This window comes from Pinus tabuliformis, chromosome 2_1 (genome assembly GCF_031772625.1).
Source record: "Pinus tabuliformis cultivar Carrire ecotype Pingquan chromosome 2_1, CPIR1, whole genome shotgun sequence".
NCBI classification, from domain to species: domain Eukaryota; kingdom Viridiplantae; phylum Streptophyta; class Pinopsida; order Pinales; family Pinaceae; genus Pinus; species Pinus tabuliformis.
Window position 1 is genome coordinate 232,892,242 of NC_142299.1, and position 22,950 is coordinate 232,915,191.

Consider the following 22,950-nt stretch of genomic DNA (forward strand, 5'->3'; position numbering starts at 1 on the left):
CAACCCGGCCACTTCAGGCAATTTATTAATAAAAGACTGAAAATTTACATAAGCTTCTCTCATGAACAGTTACCCTACAAATGACCCTCCATGCTCTTTAAATAGAGATCATGGACCAATCAGATGTCAAGCCACGGATCAAGTGTCAGTGATACCGAGGAGAGAATGAACCGTCGGATCACTACATATCGTGACCGTTGGATTGTAAGTTACAAAAGTACATAGTAAAGAAACACACTTTACCTAACTCTACACTAGACCAAGTTATACTTAAATATTTCCTATGTGTCGGAATATCCTAACACCTTCATATGCAGAACATGCTATTTGCATGTGCATCTTGCCTCTTGCTCCCACATTCAAGCTAACCATTTCTTCTTAAAAAACAAACTTGAAGACAGACAACCAAGAAGAGGAAAAGGAGTGCATTGGAAAAGGGGACAAAAAGCATTCAACTTCCACATTTTCCAAGCTCCGAACCAGAGGGCCTTGTACCGGTTAGCCAACCTCAAGTAGATTAGCAAGAAAACAAGCTTCGTCTTTCCCATTATCTCCAAATATTTCATTGGTGAAATACTGATGCCCACTCCCACATAAGTCATCACATCTTTCAACTTGTCTCCACCCACACTGCTTTTTCGGCCACCCCTTTTACTGAATATTAATCTGATTAAATTGAAAATTAGAGAAATCTCTAAATCTTTCCGGAAAACCAGCTCCCTGCCGCCGAAAAGAGCAGTGAGAAGGTGAACAACTCAATTGCTGTCAGCAATATCAAAGGAACCACTTCAGAAAACAGATGAACCTCCACAAAGAATCAAAGACCCCAAAAGTAGATAAAACATCACAATCAACAATTCAACCTTTTTTCTGAAGAAAATCCACGATTCAACAGCTTATAAATAAAAGATTGTACCTCACTCGAATTGCTCGCCGAGACTAAAAAGTCAAAATTTAAATTTTAAAAAAAAAGGAAAATGAAGGATAACCAAAAGGTTAAAAGCCTAAACAACCTCGTTTATATCATATGCTGAACCACTCACCTTTGCGTAATATGATTGACAATCATCGCCTCTGACAGGGCACAGTTTTCATGTTTCCCTTCATTTGATAAATTCATTATACCAAAGCAACGAGGCCAAGGCTATATAATGATGCAATAGCTTCTCTATTATAAATACAACCTATTTAAATTTACTATTCGTACAACCAGTACATAACAGTGATTCACTAGGCCTCTGCAATTGATAAACTTTAATAGGATTAAGCAAATAGATATATGATTCTTTATGATAATGATCTCACTTGCAGGTTGGCATAATGATGAAACAATATATGCATATGCAACTGTAGATTCCATTTACTTCATTACCGGTTAAATGTAAGATAACAAGGACCTATACAGGCACAAGCACAAAAAATAGTTGAATTGTTCTTGCCTTATCATCCCTTTTTATAGCATGCGCATACACTTCTGTACACTGTCGATTCACTGACTCGGTGTTCACCAATAGAAAATCATGAGATTACGCATAGATAAATACAGTCTTCCAAAATAACTACCACCACTTGGATATTCACAATATCAGAAGAGAATGGAAGCATATGAGAAGCTAAATTTTTTGTTCTTGATCCCTGGTCAGAGGTCAGGCATAATGTCATCTTCAGGTCTGATATCAGGCATATTGTCCTTTCATCCCTTTTCTCAAAGACAACATTTCCGTGTAGCAGAGCACACAGCAGCAAGCTTCCAAAATCTCAATTCATTCCGCATGAGATTACAGTTATGCCATCCATTTAATATTGTACATGAAAAATTGAAGATTGCAGAGAAATTTCTGTATGCCAATAAGTTCATGGTGTAGTTTGTTCAACATCCATCGCTAGATTTTCCCCGCTCTTTAATTCCTGAAGAAGACCTTTTGCATTTTGCTTTGCCTGGTAATTATGAACAAAAACATTAAAAAAATGCATAATAATCCCTGGAGAAAGTCACACTATACGTAATTAATTCAGCAATATTTACAAGTTGCAGAGCAAGAAAAACATCAAGAATTACAGAGAAGGCATAAAGGAAAACAAAATTAGATGTGTTAACAAAAAAAAGATACATATTTGACCACATCAAAACAATTCCACTATTATCTTAGGGAAATGATAACAATATATGGTCCCAGAAAATTCTTCATGTAGGTAGGTTGATAATGAGTAGATACCGAATATGCTGTGACTGTGCCAATCGCTGAGATTGCTATATTACATTATGTCAAACAAAATAAGGTCTAATTGGTCCTGTAATATGTGACAGTTAACATGTACTCGCTGTTGATGTTTTTGGTAGCATCAAGAGTATTCTCACATGTAGGGCAAGTGGGCTAAGTGATGGGGCTTTGCACCCTTAGACACATGGTATTCTGATGACCCATGGTACTCTGATGACCCATGGTATATACTCATAGTATTGCACCCTTTGGAAATGTATAAGTACAAGGGTGAGTGATTCATTCTTGTTGTTGGCAAGAGAGCATCTTGTGGAGAAGGCTGAGTAGGCCTCAAACCTGTGGAGGGCTGAGAGGGCCTGTGGAAGGTGGCAAAAAGAACAAGGGAGGCTGTAATGTCCTCTTCAAATTGATGACTTATGTGACCCCATAGGCTATAGTCTTGTTAAATGGGTAAAAAGTAAAACCCAGTTTTCCCTATGTTGGGGCAATATTGAGAAAAAACTGGGTCAGATGGGGTTAAATTAGGAGTTGCACACACAAGCCCTCGCAATGTTGGAGATATGCAAAATCTAAAAATAGAAGACGGTTGAGATCAAATGAGGCAGCATCAATTATGGATCAAATCATCTGATTTTCTTGAGCTGGAGCTCTGAGGTTTTTAAGACCCCGTCTTTCTACTAATTTCGGTGGGAAAAGATTCCACCGTAGTTAGTTTTATTTTTCTTTTTCTTCCACCCTAGTTAGTTTTATTTTTCTTTTTCTTATTCTTGTTCTGGCAGAAGGAAATGCATCATCCAAGAACAAGAAGGTATCCTCAAGGCAAATAAGTAAGGTTGGACGAGTTCCAAAGAAGATAATTTCTGCTCAGATCGTAGTACAGTGGCCCAAATTTCTGTTAAGACATTGACTGAGGCAAGCCGCAGCCTCCGGATTTGTGAAGAGTGAAGAACTTCTGGACAAAGACATACTCCTGTAGTGCTAGACAGAGGCTGAATCCATTGCAATTTCAGTCCATTCTCAATAGGTCGAAACTCTCCTGAAATGGCCGAGATCTCTTATAACCTTAAGCACTGAAAGTCAATACATGAGGCAGGGTCCGTGACACCTAAATCTGGTAATCTGAAATTATTTTGAGATAAAGCATACCCATTGGAATTGTTACGTGGGTCCCAGTAGCAGACCCGCCTTTTGTTGAAGGATAAATTCATCATTGGCTACCCGTGTTACCATGCGAAAAGCATTCTGCAGCCCACTCCAAAGATCCGAGACTTGGAATAGAGTGTGAATCCTGTAATGGCATTGGAAGGTTTTCTGAGGAAGTTAGACCCGAGATTGTTGCTGTGGTCAAAGCGGAAAGAGGAATTACAGATCTGGGTTAATTAGGGAATCTGAATTTTGTGTAGTATTTATCAGTCTACATATATTGTTGAAATTTACTAGGGTTTGTTGGACTACATCAATTGCACTGGTTTGATGGAACTGTCGGATTGTATTGTTGGGGTTGTTTCTTATTGAAAATCAATACTGCTTATTGAGAAATCTATTGTTGTGTTGAATTGAATTGTTTCTACAAAAAAAAATGAAACCCTAGTTACTGGAGGAAAAAAGAAAAAGCAAAACTAGGGCAAAAATTTCCTTACAATATTACAGAGGCGTCTTGTGGAGCCAGTTGAGTAGGCCTCATATCTGGAGCAGCAAGGGGAGCTGGGTATTTAGGCTGAGCAGGGCTGTTTTGAGAAGGCCAAGTAAGGCTGTTAAGTTTGCTGTAGCTGTGACAGCAAAACGGAGAGGCCGAGATGGCTAAAAGAAAGCAGAAAAGGGCTGAGTTAGCCCTTGTTTGTACAGCAGAAAAGGGCCGAGTTACAACAGTGATTACACAGTAGTGAAGAGCTGAGTTTTCCCTTTTTTTGCAGCAGTGTTTGGACAGCTTGAAAGGTGAGTTTGCACTTGACTTCCAATGATTGGAGTCTGGACAGCTAAAGGAGCAGCCAACAGTGACTAGACTGTCTCAAATACAGTGAGCAAATTTTGGCATGGAGACCGAGGAGGGTTTCAGCAGTAAAGACAAGGGTTTTTCTGTGTAAGTTTTCCTTTGTATTTGGCATTTTCCTAAGCATTGTAAAAAGGTCATTTTCCATTGTACCGGAGCCCTAGATTCCTGTTGAAGAACTAATGAGAATTATGTTTTTGGGGCTGAGTTTTTCATGCATGATCTAATTGGTAGTTTTAAAATTTAAAGTTTCCACTGTGTAAAAGTTAGAGTCTAGACACATTAGTATGTTTCACTTTATTAGTTGAGTAAATTTAAGTGGAAGTTGTTACCAAATCTAGTGTGTGTGTGTGTGCATTGAGCCTAATGCCCAAAATTGTTAAAATTGGCAACTAAGGCCAAACTCCACATGGGTCATCTTATTTATGACAGCTGATATTTTTCTTGGATTCCTCTCTCCGAGAGATGTAGGATTGATCTAAAGATCATCCGATTCTAACATGTACAAATGAAGGTATGAATTTATTTTGATTATGGTCAAATTGTCAAGGTCGGCCAGCAAACTTATGTAGGTTCAGAAGCCCAACAGTGATGTCTATTCATCCTCAACGTTGCATATAAATAGAAGGTGACTTAGCCTCATTTGGACACACTCATCTTCACACTTCTTTCTCTCTCTCCTCATTGATTGGGTACAGATTTCTGGGCCTCTCTCTCTCTCCACACGTCCGAAATTTCAGGAGCGAAATTTCAGGAGACCGAATTTCTGGACAGTTTGACCAAGCGTTGACCAGCATGCATTGACCTCCTTTGACTGCGTTTTTGTGAGGGCTATCTCTGTTTGGGCAGGCTGCATTTCTGGGCACAGAAATCAAGGCTAAACGTTGACTGTTGACCAGCGTTGACTGCAGCTAGGGCTGATCGCAGGTGGGCTGTTTGACCAGACTTTGACTAGGCTGAATTTGACTGTTTTGAGGGCTGTTTTATCTTGCTGTTTGGAGGCCAAAGTTGACTGAAGTTGACCGATTTGCTGAGGGTCAAATATGCCATGTTGACCAACGTTGACTTTTCTGGTTAGGGCTCTTTTGCTGCTGTTATAAATTATCAGATTTGTAAATTGTACTATGTATCTCTACTGAACTATTGAAAACTAAAAGAAGATTTTATCAAGGACTTCCCTACATTGGGGTTTGTCCCTAGTTGGTGCCACATCTTGTGTCCTCTTGTCTTGACTTGTCTTCTACTATTTCTGATTATATTCTATCTACATTTTACTATCATGTTGAATCTTGATGTGATTGCTAATCTGAATATTGATACTGAGCTAATAAAGAAATTGAAGTAAAATTGCTCTAAAGCATAGAACATACCATCGTTGCCTAAGATTAACAAAAATCTAACATGATATCAGAGCACGGTCTCCAAGAAGAGCAGTTGGATCTAACACTTGCACAGGTGACAACTTTGAGGAGTTGTAGGAATTGTTGCAAATAGCAACAATGTAATGAAGAACCATGCTAAGAGAGTTGGCTATGTATGGAAAATTGTTTGTATGGGTCGTGAACGCTAGTATCAACAAGCCTAGTGAGACATGGGGCAGATTGCTAAAACAAGGAGTTCTGGACAGTTGCAGCCTAATGCATAGATAGAGAGAAATGAAAGAGATTCATTATGATCCAGGTGTGAAGGTCTTGTGAAGAGATCTGCACTTAGAGGAGTCGAGCAAGGGCCAGATCTGTTCTTGTGATAGGAGAGGGGTCAAGAAGGAAAAATCAAGATGGTCAGAGAGTTGAGATAACAATTGGAGATTCAAGTGAGAAACATGGAGTGAAGGTCAAGAAAAGACCTTGAGGGTCGAGAAGCCTGCAATCTAGAATCAGAGAGAGTCAAGCTTCAAAGGGAGTCAGCAGCTCAAAGGAAGAAAACCTTCAGGTTCAAGAAGTCATGGTACGAGATGGCCATGCAAACGAGAGAGAGTAGTCTTCCAAGATTATGTCAAGATGGCCATGCGGGTGGGAGAGAGTAGTCTTCCAAGATTGTGTCATGGCACAAGATGGCCATGCAAGATGCTGAGGAGTGGGAGGCTTGTAGGAGCAGGATGTCTTGGAACAAGGGTCACTATCGTATAGAGGGAATTGCTTATGTGTCATATGGATCAAGGGTGGAAATATCTTCCAGGTTCAAGGCAGAGTACATCCCTCGCTAAGGAGTGTTGATGTTTTGAGTAGCTTCAAGAGTATTCCCACGTGTGGGACAAGTGGGCTAAGTGATGGGGCTTTGCACCCACAAACCCATGGTATTCTGATGACCCATGGTATTGCACCCTTTGGAAAAATATAAGTACAAGGGTAAGTTACTAAGTGATTCATTCTTGTTGTTGGAAAGAGGGCCTGTCGAAGGTGGGAAAAAGAATTAGGAAGGCGTATTGTGGAGCAGACGAGTAGGCCTCAAATCTGGAGCAGCAAGGGGAGCTGTCATATTTTGTGGAGGCCGAATAGGCCTTAGGCAGGTCATGTAAGGCTGTAGAGTATGTTGTAGCTGTGCCAGCAAAAGGGAGAGGCCACGCATGTAAAAGAAAGCAGAGAAGGGTTGAGTTTGCCCTTGTTTGGACAGCAGTGAAGGGCTGAGTTTGCCCTGGCTTTGCAGCAGTGTTTGGACAGCTTGGAGGGCTGAGATTTCCCTTGACTTCCAGTGATTGGATAGCTACAAGAGCAGCCAACAGTAAGCAGACTGTGGCATGGAGATCGAGGAGTGTTTCAGCAGTAAAGACAGGAGTTCTTCTATGTAAGTTTTCCCTTGTATTTGACATTTTACTGACCATTGTAAAAGGGCCATTTTCCCTTCTACAGGAGCCCTAGATTCTTACTAAAGAACTAATGAGAATTTTGTTTTTGGGGCTGGATATTTTTGTGCATGATCTAATTGCTAGCTTTAAAGTTTCCGTTATGTAAACGTTAGACACATTAGTGTCTTTCAGTTTATTAGCTGAGTTATATAGAAGCTACTACCAGATATAGTATGTGTGTCTGCACTATGTCTAGTGCCCAAAATCTAACACCCACTACCCATGTCTCCAGGGCTCAATCAAATTGTCAGATGAAAAGATGACACTGAGGTGAACTGGGATATTACTAAAATGTATCTCAAGATTCACTAAAGAGATTCATTCAGGTAATTCTGTGGAGGAAAATCAAGCTACTAGAGAAATTCATTGTCATTTAAGCCTCAAAAGAAGCTTGAATGGATCCCGGCTCCACCTGAAGCTCCCTAGCAGTTTCTTTCAATGTCATTTTAGCCGCTTGGTGTGGTATTTCTTACACAAAAAATGCATTGTTTGTTGCATTATTATGTAGTCTACGGGCTATGTTAGTCTCTACTCATATTTCTTCTTCCACTAGTGCTACTTAAATTGTGATGGAAAGGGATACACACCAAAGAAATCATAATATTTTGTGTATGCAACACAACTACAAAAATAGACAAGATAATATGCAACACAACTACAGAAATAGACAAGAAAAGTTGCAAGTGTTGATTCTAAACAATAATTCAAAGTTCTTCAACAACCACCCCATTCATTTGGATGTGTCTACTGGTGGATCAGCTATGACTTCTTTCTTCAACATCATCATCCCCGGACCCCAGTACACTGATTCTTCCTCTTCCTAACACGAATCATTATTGATGAACCCAATCATGCAGAATCTCCTAAACTCCAATTGGATTCTTCATTACCTCAGAAAGTGACAAACAGAGCACCATTAATGGCAGCAGCACTAAGATTTATTTAGGGGAGAGAGAGAGAGATAGAGGGCACATGCATGCCTGTGCCATCCTGTGCAGTCCAAGTTTAGCACTTTCCTTTTATTAATTGTTTTTCTAGCTTGAGAGAAGCATGTTCCAGAATTAGAACTGGTGTTTTTGTTTGTCTTCAGTTGGGATGTTATTTCCAAATCTAGTTCCAGTTAAATGCTATTTCCAGTTTTAACAGTTAAGCTCTGATTTTGTGTGTTAATTCAGTTAAGAAAGTACTAATCCCTCGATAGTGGTGTTGAGAAATCTAGGGCATTGGCATTAGGTGATTTCTCTTTTATTAGTAACTGCTTGTGAATACAATTTACCTATTTAGATTAGAATCTTCTTTTTAGATTATTAGTATTGTTCTTCATCAAACAGTAACCAATGCATGAACATAAATAGACAAGAGACACAGAATGTAGGCTATCAGCCAGGGCCAAAAGCTCTCACTCTTTGAGAGGAAAACCCGCACAAATTCTCTTGTAGAGATTCCAATTGACAAATACCAAAACCAAGACCCTTGACCTATTAGCCACTCCAAGACCAAGACACTAGTTCTCTGTCTTCTACTCTTCTTCTTGAATCCTCTTCCTCTTCAACCTTCTTAACACTGAGATCATCTCCTCAACAAGCTGTAGATACACTAGAGATGGCACCAAGATATATCAACGTAGTGTCACCAAAATGTGACCACTGTAGCAGCACCAAAATAGCTTCTTCATAGCACCACACAGTGGTTTTCCTTTGCTGTAGCATCGAGACCATCATCTCATGAAACAGAACTTCTGTTTAGCCCTAAAAGGACCCTTGCTGTTTAGCCCTAAAAGGACCCTTGCTGCTCCTCCATCAACTATCTGAGTTCCTTCCTTACATCCGACTTTGTCTCTTCCTTTTTTCGCTGTGACTATAATCCGAATCTTAGAGAGGTCTGAGCCTTCCTTACTGTGATCAGCCTTAAACAAAACTCATTGTCCCTTCCTTACCCATCCAAAGATCTCAGAGATGTAACCAAACTGTTGACTGTACTTAGTCACCAAAACTTCAGAGGAATCCGAGCCTCTGAACTGTGGAAATGCGGAGATCCTAGCCACATATTTATAGTAGTCTGTCCCATAAATAAGCCAGTCTATATTTTCGAAAAGGTGTCTTTCATAAGGTGAACCAACATGAGCTTATACTTTCTGTTTTGAGGCCAACTTCAAGAGGATGACTAGTGCTTGTCGTTGGAGGGCTTCTAGACACTTGTATAGACATTCTTCATACATGACATTGACTCTATATGACTTATATGACAAATCTTACAGGCTCTCAATGGGAGCCATTCAAAATAAAACCTCTTGCTCATGAAACCCATGAAACAAGGCATTACAAATTTACAATATAATTTTATTTTCTTCTTTTCATCATTTACAAAATCACAGTTTCATGACATTATGAAGAACGAACCTAGTTATATTTTTCAACACTCCCTCTTTATGAGGGAGGTATTCATAACGGTACTTGGTCATTCTCAATTTGAAGAATTTCTCATAAGAAGTGTCAGATTGTTAACCCATCTGTATAGCATCATATCAACCAGCATTGTCAAATAGCAAGACCTTGACTAATAGCTTTGTCCACATGATCAAAGCACAATGTTGGCAAGACCAATGATTTATAGACACCATAATCATTGTCTCTCAAGGTACATACTCCACCCGGGTATTCACAGAGTATGACCTACTTTGGACTATTCTTATCTTGGATAGCCAGTCCTCAAAGAATATCGATCCTCTATGACTACTCTTATCTTGGATGCCCTAGCTCATCTTCAAAGAGCATCGGATGCCAGATGTTTACCCAATCTCCATTTTGTCTTCCCATGTGAAGACCAGAATGATGTGTCTGTCTCTCCCTCTTAGTTAGGGAGTACATATCAATTCCAATAACGGAATGTACTCATTCCTACAGATGGAATGTACCTAAGCTCCCTCTTGGCTTAGGAATTTCCAAGTTTCTTCCAAGTAAGAAACTTGTTTTCAAGCTCCCTCTTAATTGGGACCTACAACGAAAGAGTTCCTTCCTTCGATGTCATGAATTTCTTTGTCAAGGAGTCTTCATAGGGCACAAACCATCCATCACTTTCATCCATGGGTCAGTCATGTCATTATTCCTTTCATCAGAAAGTGATCCATTAGTCTTCATCTGGCCTTGATTCATGTCATGATGCCTTCTTCATGCCATATTGTCTGTAAGGATCTTACATCCTTCTTGGAAGACATCCACAATTCTTCCCTTAGCAAACCTACATAAACCCATCCTGATATTTGTTCAAAAAATAAGAAATGAACACTCAAATCAAAATTACCTTTGTGATGGTCTTTCATCATGACATTTTCCAGTGTGCATCAGCGTCCTGCATACATGTTCACATATCTCCCAAAGATATCCATTGTCAAGGGTCTCCATCTTTTCCAGGCTTCCATCAAAATCTTCATATCTTCCGGGAGATTTCCTGGTCAAATCTTCTTGGTATTTCGGATGTTGATTGCCTTTACCATGGTTGCATATCTTACGATCTCTTCCTTCCTTTCTCTTCACATATTTCATTTCATTCCCAGGAGCTTCGAATCAGAATTCCTCAATTGTAGTCAACCACCTCATACTTCATATGAGGGCATATTATGTTGATTTCATCTAGTGTGACTCGTGCCTTCCGAAATCCTTTCATAGGAGGAGATTCCTTTCCTTTGATCATGCTTCTCAAGATAGAGCAATGATCCATGTTACCTACAACCATATAACATGACTTTATAATATCAAATAGAGGCATACATACCTCATTTACCTTTAGGTCATCTAGGCTTCTTTCAACAATTTCCTTGATTGAAAAGATCTTCAACCCCTTGATTTGCTTCTCCTCTTATGTCAACATATGATCATCCCATGAATTCCTCAAGTTGGAGTTCTTGATGAAACACTTGCTTCCTCTCTAGATCGGTGAACCCTCCAATGAGGATTCCATCAGAGAATCTTGAGGATCTTTCATATCCTTATCCAGTAGCTGTTACCTTTTGATGTATGACTTCTTCCCTTATGTTACCAACTTACCAATGACGTTCTCAAGAACTATATCCTTCATAGTTGACTATCAGACATCCTTCATTTTTCCTATGGTGATGTCACGAGCTCTTATTTCTAATGCTTTTCTTCTTCCTTGGACTCCCTTCTTTCAGCTTCCTCCACTTCTTTGGTGAAATGGACTTCTTCTCTATCTTCCTTATCATTGCCCTTCTTAAGCTTAAAACAATCTTTCCTATATAGCATTGATTCTTAGTTAAGTTCTTTCCTTTCGGCAAATGTCTGAATACCTTTTTCCCTCAACCTGTCTTCTCCTATCTTGCATAGAGACCACACGTTGTTGAATGGGATAGCCTTCTTATCCTCATAGACATTTGTTACCTTGTTTATCAGTTAGTGTATTTAGAACAATGAGGGTTATCTCTCCCAGATCTTGCAATTGAGATCTTATGAAGATAACCCTTTATCCTTTGATACCATCAATTTGTGTAGATCAGATCTAAGTGATATGACCTTCTTTATGGCATCTTCAGAGAATAGTTCTACTAGCTTATCATATATATATTTCTTTGATGTCTCCAATATTGCTATATGAGGGGACATTTGACTGATTTCATAAGAATCCCTTGAGCCCTTTGATCCCTTTCCATGTATTTAGAGGAGACCTTTCCATTGATATGTTCAATGATTTCACTTTCTTCGAGGACTATGTCTATCCTCCTTTTCCATGGAAGAGAGTTCGATGGCCCAACCAGCTTATAGATCTTCTTGCAAAACGAAGTCATTTTACCAGATTAGATTATAGAATAAAAGATACTTACTTGACAAGTGAAGGTGAAATCTTCAACTTGATCCCTTTGATGGTGGTTGATGAAGATGTATTAGTGCCCATTTTAAATGATCTTCTTCCAAATGAACTCCCTTCTTCAAAAAAAGGAGATTGCCCCTTTTTATGATGACAACGCCTTTGATCTAGCTCTCCTTTGATGATGCTGATTTGATGAGGATCTCTTGATGCTTCCTTGGATGATCTTCTTTAAGGATAAGGAGGAGATCCTTGCTTCAATGAGGGGAGACTGCCTTGGAACCTTTTGAAGATGATGGCAATGCCTTTTAGCCTTCTTTGGATAACTAGCCTTCAAGATACTTCGACTTCTTTGGTGGTGAATGAGTGCAGATCAGAAATGCTTCTAAAGTTTCGACTTTCTCCAAGATGATGTGATCTTTGTCCTTGAAGTGCTTCTCTTGAATGTCTATACTTTAGGCTACCTTGCTTTGTAGATCTCTTCAACTTGATGAGGTCTTTGTGGTCTTTTGATGGTGGTTGGAGGATCCAACACTTTTGCTGGTGTAGACTTCTAGTTGCCTTGATTTGATTGATGATCCCAAGACTTTCATTGAAGTACACTTTCTTCTTCAATGTAGATCTCAACTTCAATTTGATATCCTTCAACTTGCTTTGATGCCTTCCTTAAAATCAATCCTTGAGTGTCTCTTTGATTAGATGCCCTTCCTTAACTGTCACCTTAGCTCTGATACCATGTTGAGAAATCTAGGGCATTAGCATTAGGTGATTTCTTTTTTATTAGTAACTGCTTGTAAATACCTTTTACCTATTTAGATCAGAATCTTCTTCTTCTTAGATTATTAGTATTCTTCTTCATCAAACAGTAACCAATGCATGAACATAAATAGACAAGAGACATAGAATGTAGGCTATCATCTAGGGCCAAAACCTCTCACTCTTTGACAGGAAAACCCGCACAAATTCTCTTATAGAGATTCCAATTGACGAATACCAAGACCCTTGACATATTTGCCACTCCAAGACCAAGACACTAGTTCTCTGTCCTCTGCTCTTTACTTCTTCTTGACTCCTCTTCCTCTTCGACCTTCCTAACACTGAAATCATCTCCTCTCCTCAACGAGTTGTAGATACATTAGAGATGGCACCGAGACAAATTAATGTAGTGTCACCAAAATGTGACCATTGTAGCAGCACCGAAATAACTTCTTCATAGCACCACACAGTGGTCTTCCTTTGTTGTAACATTGAGACCCTCGTCTCATGAGACAGAACTTTTGTTTAGCCCTAAAAGGACCCTTGTCGCTCCTCCATCAACTATCTGAGTTCCTTCTTTACATCCGACTTTGTCTCTTCCTTTTTCGTTGTGACTATGATCTGAATCTTAGATAGGTTTGAACCTTCCTTACTATGATCAGCCTTAAACAAAACTCAGTGTCCCTTCCTTACCCATCCGAAGATCTCATAGATGTAACCGAACTGTTGACTGTACTTAGTCACCGAAACTTCAGAGGAATCCGAGCTTTTGAACTACGGAAATGCGGAGATCCTAGCCATGTATTTATAGTAGTTTGTCCCATAAATAATCCGACCTATATTTTCGAATAGGTGTGTCTTTCATAAGGTGAGCCAACATGAGCTTATACTCTCTGTTTTGAGGCCGACTTCAAGAGGATGACTAGTGCTTGCCGTTGGAGGGCTTCTAGACACTTTTATAGGCATTCTTCATACATGACATCGACTCTATATGACTTATATGAAAAATCTTAAAGGCTCTCAATGGAAGCCATCTAAAATAAAACCTCTTGCTCATGAAACCCATGAAGCAAGGTATTACAATAATAATTTTATTTTCTTCTTTTCATCATTTACAAAATCACAGTTTCATATCATTATGAAGACCGAACCTAATTACACTTTTCAACAAGTTCTTTCATTAAGGAAGTTGGAATAGATCTCAAGGAGATGTGGAAAGAAGTTGTCATTGATGTCATAGGTTGTCCAAATAAAAGAGAATGTTACATATTCAAATAGCATATTTCGAAATATTGTTTTTGGATTTTTGATGCCCCGTTTGGATACCCTATCTTTGAATGCATTTTTACTCCATTTACCTAGATCAAATGGAAGTATAACATATATGGTTGGAAAACTTATTCTGAGACCTTTCCAATGGTATATGGCACTCCCTCTAATTCCTCACAGTTGAAGAGAAATGATTTTTCGAATATTCACGTTACATTCTGCCAAATGCACAAGTCAGCCCAATCTAGATCCCAAATGCACGCAAGAAGGAGCAATTCAAGTCATTCGCTCAAGCAAGTTCGAATCTGTTCAAACAAGCAAACAAAAGGAGTTTTGTGGTCCATACTTCATGAACCAGAAGTGAAGAGGACTTGATTTGGAAAGAGAAGGATGTTTGGCACATTTTTGGATTTTTGGCTTATTTTGGAAGGATTTTTGGCACACCTTTTGAAGGTTTTTGGCCCTGGTTAGAAGGCTTCTTGCAAACCTGTTCTTGAAGGCCAAATTCTATCCCCTTTGAAATTTGAATTTCATATCTGTGTAGAGGGCCGAATTCCAGTTTAGAAGGTCGAATTTCAGGGCTATATTGGGAGCAGTGATCTGTCCTTGTTGAGGCTGAATTTCAGAACCAAAGTTCTGGTACAAGGAAGGCCAAAATCAGGTATGGTTTTAGGGCTAAATCCTGGTGTGTTTGTGTTGAAAAGAGTAACCAGGTCTGGTCTTCATAAGGACATGTAATTGTGATTTTTTGTAAAGAAGAAAAATAAAATTATTATTGTAATGCTTGCTTCATGGGTTTCATGAGCAAGAGATTTTATTTTTAGATGGCTCCCATTGAGAGCCTTTAGGATTTGTCTTAAAAGCCAAAAAGAGTCAATGTCATGTATGAAGAACCCTTCTTGGGCATGTTACAAATGTATACGAGTCTATAAAATTGTCAAGAATCCCTCCAAGACAAGCACAAGTCTCTCCTCTTCAAGTCAGCCTCTAGATGAAGTAAAGAACTCATGTCGTCTTCACCTTATGGAGACCCACATATTCAAATTCGCAGGTCGGCTTATTTATATAGGACAACCATTATATATATGTGCATGGGGTCTTCGCATTTCAGACAGTCAACAAGTTTGATCTCTCTGAAATTCGGATCACAGTTACAGTGACAAGAAAGGAGACAAGTTCGGATGTCAAAGTGCAGAAGGAACTCAGATAGGTGATGAAGGAACAGCAAGGATATTTTAGGGCTTATCACAAAAACAGAAGTTCAGATGTCTGAGAGAGAGTCTCGGTGTTACAACAGAAGAACTCAATTCGATCAAGAGTGTATAGAAACTACAATTCAGTGATATAAGAAAACTACAGTTCAGTGCTATGTCCACTTCACAGATTCGAAAGAAGGATCCAGTGCTATCACAGTCTTAACCTCACTCAAGTCACAGTCTCGGTGATATCACAGTTTGGGTATCATTACAGTTTATGAGGTCTCGGTGCTCCTTCAAGTGATAACATCTCGTGAATGTCTCAATGATGTAGTATCAGCATTAAGAAGGTCGAAGTGGAAGAGGAATCAAGATGAGGAAAAGAGCAAAAGACAGTCAAGAGAACTTGTATCTTGGTCTTGGAGTGGCAACGAGTTCAAGGGTGTTGGTCTTGGTATTAGTCAATTGGAATCTCTATAAGAAGAATTTGTGCGGGTTTTCCTCTCAAAGAGTGATAGGTTTTGGCCCTTGCTCATAGCCTACATTCTGTGTCTCTTGTCTATTTATGTTCATGCATTGGTAGTTGTTTCATGAACAAGAACACTAATAACTAAAGAAAAGAATATCCTAATCTAAAGTTGTAAAAAGCACTCACAAGCAATTACTAATGGAAGAGAAATCACCTAATACTTGATGCCCTAGATTTCTCAACAATTTGAAGGCGAGTTTCATGTCTATTTCAAAGATCTAACATTGTCCTCTGTTGAGGAGGCCGAACACTGTGAGAGTTCTAAAGTATCAAGTTCTGCTAATAAGAAGGCTGAGTTCAAGGATCATTTGTTGAGGGAAATTTTGTTGCTAAGAAGGTCATGTTTAGGAAGTTGAGTGCCTATGTGACGGAAAAAGGAGCAGCTGGCAGAAGGGCAGATTTTCTTTGACTAATATTAACTCTTGCACAAGCTTTGGTGTTGACAAATCAAGGAGTTGGTACTTCCTTTCAGTTGGTGTTGATAAACTAGGGAGTTGGTGCTTTCTTTTAGTTGGCGTTGATAAACCAAGGAGTATGTGCTTCCTTTCAATTGATGTTGATAAATTTGAATGAACTCTTTATATATATATTAAGAAAAGCATTACGTGGTTTTCACGTAAAAATATGTGTTCTGTATATTTATGTGCTTTACTTGTTTATCTGCATTTACGAGTTTATGAAGATAGAAATTGTTAACACTGATTCCCCCCCCCCCCCCCCCCACTCCCCCCTCAAAATTGTTGAATATTTCTACAGGAGATAGCAGGCTTGCATGCACAGTTAATTAAGAGAGAATTAATCCCTAGGTATGGTTGCATGAAAGTAGTTGGAGTAGGTGCAGATCAAGGAAATAGTAGGCTGGCGTGCATAACATATTCTCCAGTTGAGATGCACTCCTTATTGGCCCTTCCATCAATGCAGGGAGGCACACCAGTTTAAGTAGGGCTTGACTTAGTTTTGTAGGCATCATTGTGCACATCTAGATTCAATGTATTTTCCGTTCTCTTAGTTTATAAAGAGATATAGGGCAAACCACTGATTGAGTAGCTCACTATTTTACCAGTGAATAAACGGAGTTGAAGATTTGAAACTAAGATTTTTTGAACATGTTTACCTAGTAATTTCAAGCAGTATATGTAACAAAATTTGTATTTAAGTTACAACAATTTTAAATGAAGGTTAAGACTTTGATTTCATATGGTTAGGGTTGTATTTAAATGCAGATCTGACTACCGTGGCCTATAAAATTAACAATTCCACCACCTTGAGATTTGCTTCTATACTTTAAAGGATTTTGTTTTTTCCTCATTATCCTCAATCACTCCCTTCACTTGATTACCTTCTCATGAGGTCCTACTCCATCTTCCCCTGTCTACCAATCCATGCATCTGACATAAAATAAATGTTATGTCATTAACCCCCATTAAGCATGGATGTTATCTCAACCTAACATCCTTTCATTTAGGAAGTTAAACTAAAGACAAATTCAAGTTCTACGAAGGGATTCTAAAATATATTGCATCTTCTCAAATCAAAAGACCAGTGCAACTATACACAATTGCTGCTACAATAACTAGCATGCATTGAATCCCCACATGGGGTGATACCAGAGCATCATGTACACCCTAGGTATACCCTCCCTCCACCACCAAGTGCCACATGTTGCTCCGGCAGATCCTCAAGTGGTGAGGCCATACAATCGAGGTATAATAAAGGATGCAAGTTGGCAGCAACAAGATCTAGGCATTGAAGGCAGTCCATGCAATATGATTTTTGGGAGGACAAGGGAAATAATGTTTTAGGCAGGGCACCTTCCACCAAGCATGTAAAAGGTTGTCCTTTGCATGCGATCACCGTGTAGAGTAAATGACCTCATTTATTCAACGCCTACCTCATGGAAAGGTTTCTCTATGGCAACTTATTTATTTTGGTTTCTATAGTTCTGTTAGTTCTTTCTATGTTGGTCTCTGTTTAAAGGTCCTCTACTTCTAGAGTCATCTTCATTCTTGTCATGGCTCCACAAGCCTCTTAAAAAGGCAAGGCAATTCTCTATCATACCCACACAAAATTCGATCTCATTGCTACTACCTCAACTTATCATCAAACCAATCCTCTTCACATTTGCAGAGAGGTGCAATCAATCAAGGTGGGCATTGGTGTTGAACGGGCTTATCAAGAGAAGGAAGAGATGGATGTGATGGTTGTGGACTTCCTACCCGACCTCAGTTCAAGTTGCACCCACAACACTAAATTCCATCGCACTATGAAACTTTACTAGCACACAAAGGGATTCATCGCCCATGTTGTGCTATCCTGTGAAACTAATTAGAAGGAAATCTGCCACAAGCTAGACACCTTAGAAAATCAAAACCAATTCTTGAACACCCTCTATTCTTGGATGGTGTAGAAAAATGGGGGTTGTCAAGTCACGGAACCAAGATACTCCAATTATTCTTTATTCCTCCTCTGAATATGTTGGTCAGAGTACTCCAATCTAAGCTCGGGTTCCTAGCTATGGTTTAAAATATGTTTCAGTTACATAGATTTTTCTTTTATGAACTTATTATCAAGCAAAGAGTTTAACAATGCATGGTTCCCTTTATGGCAGGCTCATAAATAATAGCTTATGGCACAGCCTCAACACATTATTACTTTTTGGACTGAGTCGACATGGTTTCCCTCTAGGCAAGTCTATATGCCTATTTTGTCTTATGACAATTGTTCGTCGTGCACTCTAGATATTGAACTAGGAATAACATGTAGATTTAAAGAACAAGCACCAAAATCAGAAAACAAGAGACAATGAGCAGAAACGCTAAGCCATTTTATTAAAATTTGGAAATCCAGGCATAAAGAGTAAGAACAATGGAACTTGGGCTTCTTGTTGCAAGCTATGAAAGACCCCAGTGATCTTTGGCTGACCTAAGTGCTAGAATAGCCTCCAAACTGAAGTGCGCACTGCCTAGAAAATTTTGCTAATTGTTGCTTGATGGAAACTGGAATTTTGCTCAAGATAATGCCCAAAAAAATTTGCAAAATTAACCCCGGCCTCCTCTAACCAAACCCACAAAAACTCAAAAAGGGTTTGGGCTAATTTCGAGAGTCCCGGAACCCCTCTAAAAAGTGTGAGTTCCCTCTTTCACTGGTTGTGCGAATCACTGGAAGAAATTCTGCTATTAAACCACCAAATACACTGCTAGGATCCCCTCCTAGCTTCCCTGCAAAATCACTTTTGGAAGCCCTTCCTTTCTTGCCCTTAGCTCCTTTAATTCAACTCTCACCCAACTCTTGCACAAGCTTTGCCCAGAAACCTCTCTGCACTACCAAAATAAGAGAAATTCGACCCTCAATACCTTTGCCCTTCAACCCTGCAAATCCACCACAAAATCACTGGCATTAAATAGGAAAATCCTCATGCAAATTAGTCGGTACTAAATGCCCATGTAGTTGATCCACGAATGAACAACTCGAACTGCCTCTGCGCCCAGGAAGTGCGCAAACCTGGGTGAAACTCTTGCAAATCAAATCATGTGAGAGCCCTGAAATCGATGCCCAAAATTCTTCGCTAGGGAGACACTCGAAGTTCTCTGAAATGATTGTGGAATTCCACTTGGAACACCTGTACTAAACAACACTTCAACACGTATTCTCAACAGCTCCAAGAGAGGTCGATTTTCTCAAGTTTGATAGTCAAAAGATAGTTTGAAATACTCCTTTGCTACCTTAAGTATTCCAACCCCTTAGCCTCCCTTCATGGCACCCACAATCCACTAATTCGACCTCCTCCCTTGGTGGTTTGAATGGTCTTTTTGGTGCCCTCCACATTCCACTAAAATTTCAATCTCCCTCTCTCCTGATGCGCATGGCCTCCCTTTGCCTCCAAAATTAAAGTGGGCCCTACTCCACCCACTTTCCCTAAGCCATCCAAATTACCAAAATTCACCTCTAATGTCAAAATTGCAAAATTGAATTATATGTAGCAAAATCTATTTGGTTGGGGATATCACAGTCCTTCCCGCCAAAATTTGCTTGTCCTCAAGCAATTGCAATGACAGGTGTTGTAATACATGTTCAACCTCCCATGTGGCATCCTCTGAAGACAAGTCCCTCCGCTTGACCAGGAACTCCCTGATGATCCTGTTCGTGAGCCTCCCTTCCCGAACCTCCGAAATGGCTTCAAGAACCAAGACAAGGTGTCCCTCCTCATCTAAGGGTGGTAGTTCTGTTCATGTTGTAACATGCTGTCCCAATGCCTTCTTCAGGCATGACACATGGAAAACGTGTTGGATGGTGTTATCATTGATGTCAACCCATGGAGTTGACTGGGTTTGACTTTGACCAAAAACCCTAGTCATTGATGTCAAATGGTTAATGAATGCTTCTTAGTAAATTGTTGGATTACATCAAGATGGCAACTATACTGTTAGATGGTTAAAAACCAAAGTCCTAGGGTTTGGGTTCCCTGGACTGAGGATGTGCCCCGAATTTGTCGAGGGTTTTTGGTAAGTCAAATCATTGAGTTTGGATCGGAGATCTATGTCATTAGACTCTCCTCGAAAAGAAGATTTGTTGATATGTGTTACACCCTGAAAGGCCTCCTGGTTTGAGAGATATTCGCAATTGAAGTTGAAAACCCTAGTGAATGGATCAAAACCCCAAGGGACGGTGACATGGCACTCATCATTGGCTCGTTGATCAAATTATGGGTTTCTCATCTAGGTTTAAGGATTAACCATTGTATAATGGGTCTCAAGCATATGCAAGCAATGTCCCTCATCAAAACTAAATATTAAATCTCAAACTCCCGAAGGGTTGTTTATGCTAAGGTTTCTTCGACTTAAAACAAAAATTAAAGGAAGTCGGTCTCCCACAAAAAGCTTTATCTCCTAGTCAAAGCTAAAGGTTTTGAACCTTAAATCCTCCTCTATAAAAGGACTTCAAATACATTCAAATAATTTATTCTTGACCTAATTGTGATGACATGGAAGTGTTTTGTTTTCAAAGTGTTGGCTTAGTGGGGCCTGACCTAGGTTCAGAAGTGATTTAGCCAAGCAAATCTCGATACTACTGGCCCTTTCGGCAACAGTCCATGGAGCGCGGACTGAGGTCTCACCGAAGTAGTATGGGAGGGTGCTAGAACCAAGTTTCCGCACCCTGGGGATGTCTAATATGAGGTGATTGGTAACCTTCACACTTACTGTGCTACGCGCACCAGCGGGCACCCCGCGCCCTGCGATACTCTCTTCGCGCGCTCCTAGCCGCAGCGCGACCCATGTTATTTACCCAAGTCTTTATTAATTATGCACTGTTAGCTGATTACTTAGATTATTTTCATATATGAGCATTCATACAGGTATTTATCCAATTGCACGCAGTAAATAGACAGAGTAAAAGTAATGCATAACCACAAAACACTGATTCACGAATAGATGTGCAAAGTAAACTTCTCTTTATTAGCTTTCAATCCCAATTACAGACTCGAACCCGCCCTGCGCACTCTGCTGCAGGGGTTCGTGCACTCAGCTGCGGACTCTACTAGGCCTTTGTGCACTCAGCTGCAGAGCCTCTTTCTACTACTACCGGGGGCGTGGATGACTACGCCTTTAATCACAGTTCAGCAATCTGAAGGTTGAGGTCCAGCTATATCCTCGTTGCTTCCTCCTTTGCCTCGCGGAATCCACTGGCCAATTTGTGAATTCGCACTCCCACTGGTAGGTCTGTCGCAATTTCTAGCTCTGGAACGCGGCGACATGCTTCCTCTACCATTTGCTCCAGCTGTTGATTTTGCGCCAGCACTTCATCGCGTTGTAGACTAAGCTGCTTGATGTTGATTCTCTGTTCGCTGAGCATCTGTACTGCGCGTCCTTCCCTAGCTTGGAGTTCTGCTATCGCTTCGTCCTGTAGCTGATATAATGTATCCCGCGGAAGGGCAACCAAGTTTAGGCCAAGTCCCTTGATCCTGCCCACCGCGGTTCTATCCTCCGTGCTTTCCATTGTTAGTGCTCCTTCCGAAAGCACGATGGTGTTGGCCATTTTGGCACACAACAACTTCTCCGCTGCTGATGTACCTACGACACAGTAGGCGGCTACCGTTCCGTCCTGTGGGGGCCGCACCTGAAGTTCCTGCAGTTGCGCCCTGAGGGCCCCCAACACATTCTGCTACTCCGTCATCGCTTCCTGGAGTGCTTCCCTGGTGACCTCGCGAATTGTGTCGCCAATGTCGTAGAGGTCACCCTCTGTCAATGTAATGGGTTCACTATCCAGTTTGGAAGCCTTGGTCTTCTTCCGTGGGCCTACTCGTTCTGTACCGCGCGGCCATTTTAGTTGTGTAGATGTCGTGCTTGGGTCCGCGCCTTCCACTGTGTCCTCTGTTCCCTGTCCTGTGGTCAAGTCCGGGCCTCCTTCCTCCTGCGTCGTGGTGGCCCCTGTTGCCTGTGTTGCTGCTACTTTTTCAGTGGCCTTGGTCTGCTCTGCGGCAGCCTTTGCTGCCTCACGGGCATCCCTTACCTCCGCGGCCAACTGCTCATTGCGCTTCTGCTGAGCCAGTAGCTTGGTGGCATCCTTCTGTTTTTGTACCATTGTCTTATCATGCTCCGCCAGATTCGGGGCGCGCCACTTGGGAGGCCATGAGTCGAGCACGGCGAAAATGGCATCATCAATCGTGATGAAAGGAAGTTTGGTCCAATTCTGCATCGGATCCTTACGCGCCTTAATATACACATTATGCATATCTGCCTTGAAGTCTGCAAAGCTCCACAGACTGTTGTACACTATGGGGGATAGGCGTGGCCTTCTGTTAATCCACATCCGGACGCTCGCCTCCATGAGCACCCAGAAGATCTTAATCTCGTGAATCCGCATGGCGTCCTTCGTAGCCCAGAGCGACGCATATTTGGCAGCCTTCGGCAAGTCCTATTCAATATGAGGAAATTGATTGTCCTCAAGCAGTTCCCCTGTCACTAGTAAGATGGACAAGAGCAACCACGCGTAGTGGAAGGTCTTGCCCTGCTCCTGAGCTTCCTTGCAATTGGTCAAAAACTCCTCACAGAGGAACTCAACCCAGTTCAACTGGACCGCCTCCGCGGATTGTTCGACCAAGGCAACCACAGGCGCTGGTACTTCGTCGCCACGACATTTTCCCATCACCTTTCCAACCAACAATTGGGTAGCTACCCGCACCCCTTTATCTTTAATGCCACTGATGACATAGCCTCTCTTCTTCTTTTCCAATTTATACTTCTTTTTCATGGCCTCTGTGAGCGCCAAATCTCCGCTTTTGCCAGCTATCTTCGTAGGGTCCTTTCCCTTACAGGGAAGCCGAGAAA

The 22,950-nt window shown here is 40.7% G+C and overlaps 1 protein-coding gene across 1 annotated transcript in view; it reads right to left on the bottom strand.

Moving 5' to 3' along the window:
- Positions 1 to 1,421: 1,421 nt before the first annotated feature.
- The window catches only part of APC8 (anaphase-promoting complex subunit 8), an 85,605-nt gene continuing 64,076 nt past the window's right edge, over positions 1,422 to 22,950 (bottom strand). The window contains exon 4 of the mRNA XM_089402490.1: positions 1,422 to 1,938. Coding sequence (XP_089258616.1) covers positions 1,855 to 1,938 — 84 coding nt within the window. The 3' untranslated portion in view covers positions 1,422 to 1,854. The remainder of the gene's footprint in view (positions 1,939 to 22,950) is intronic.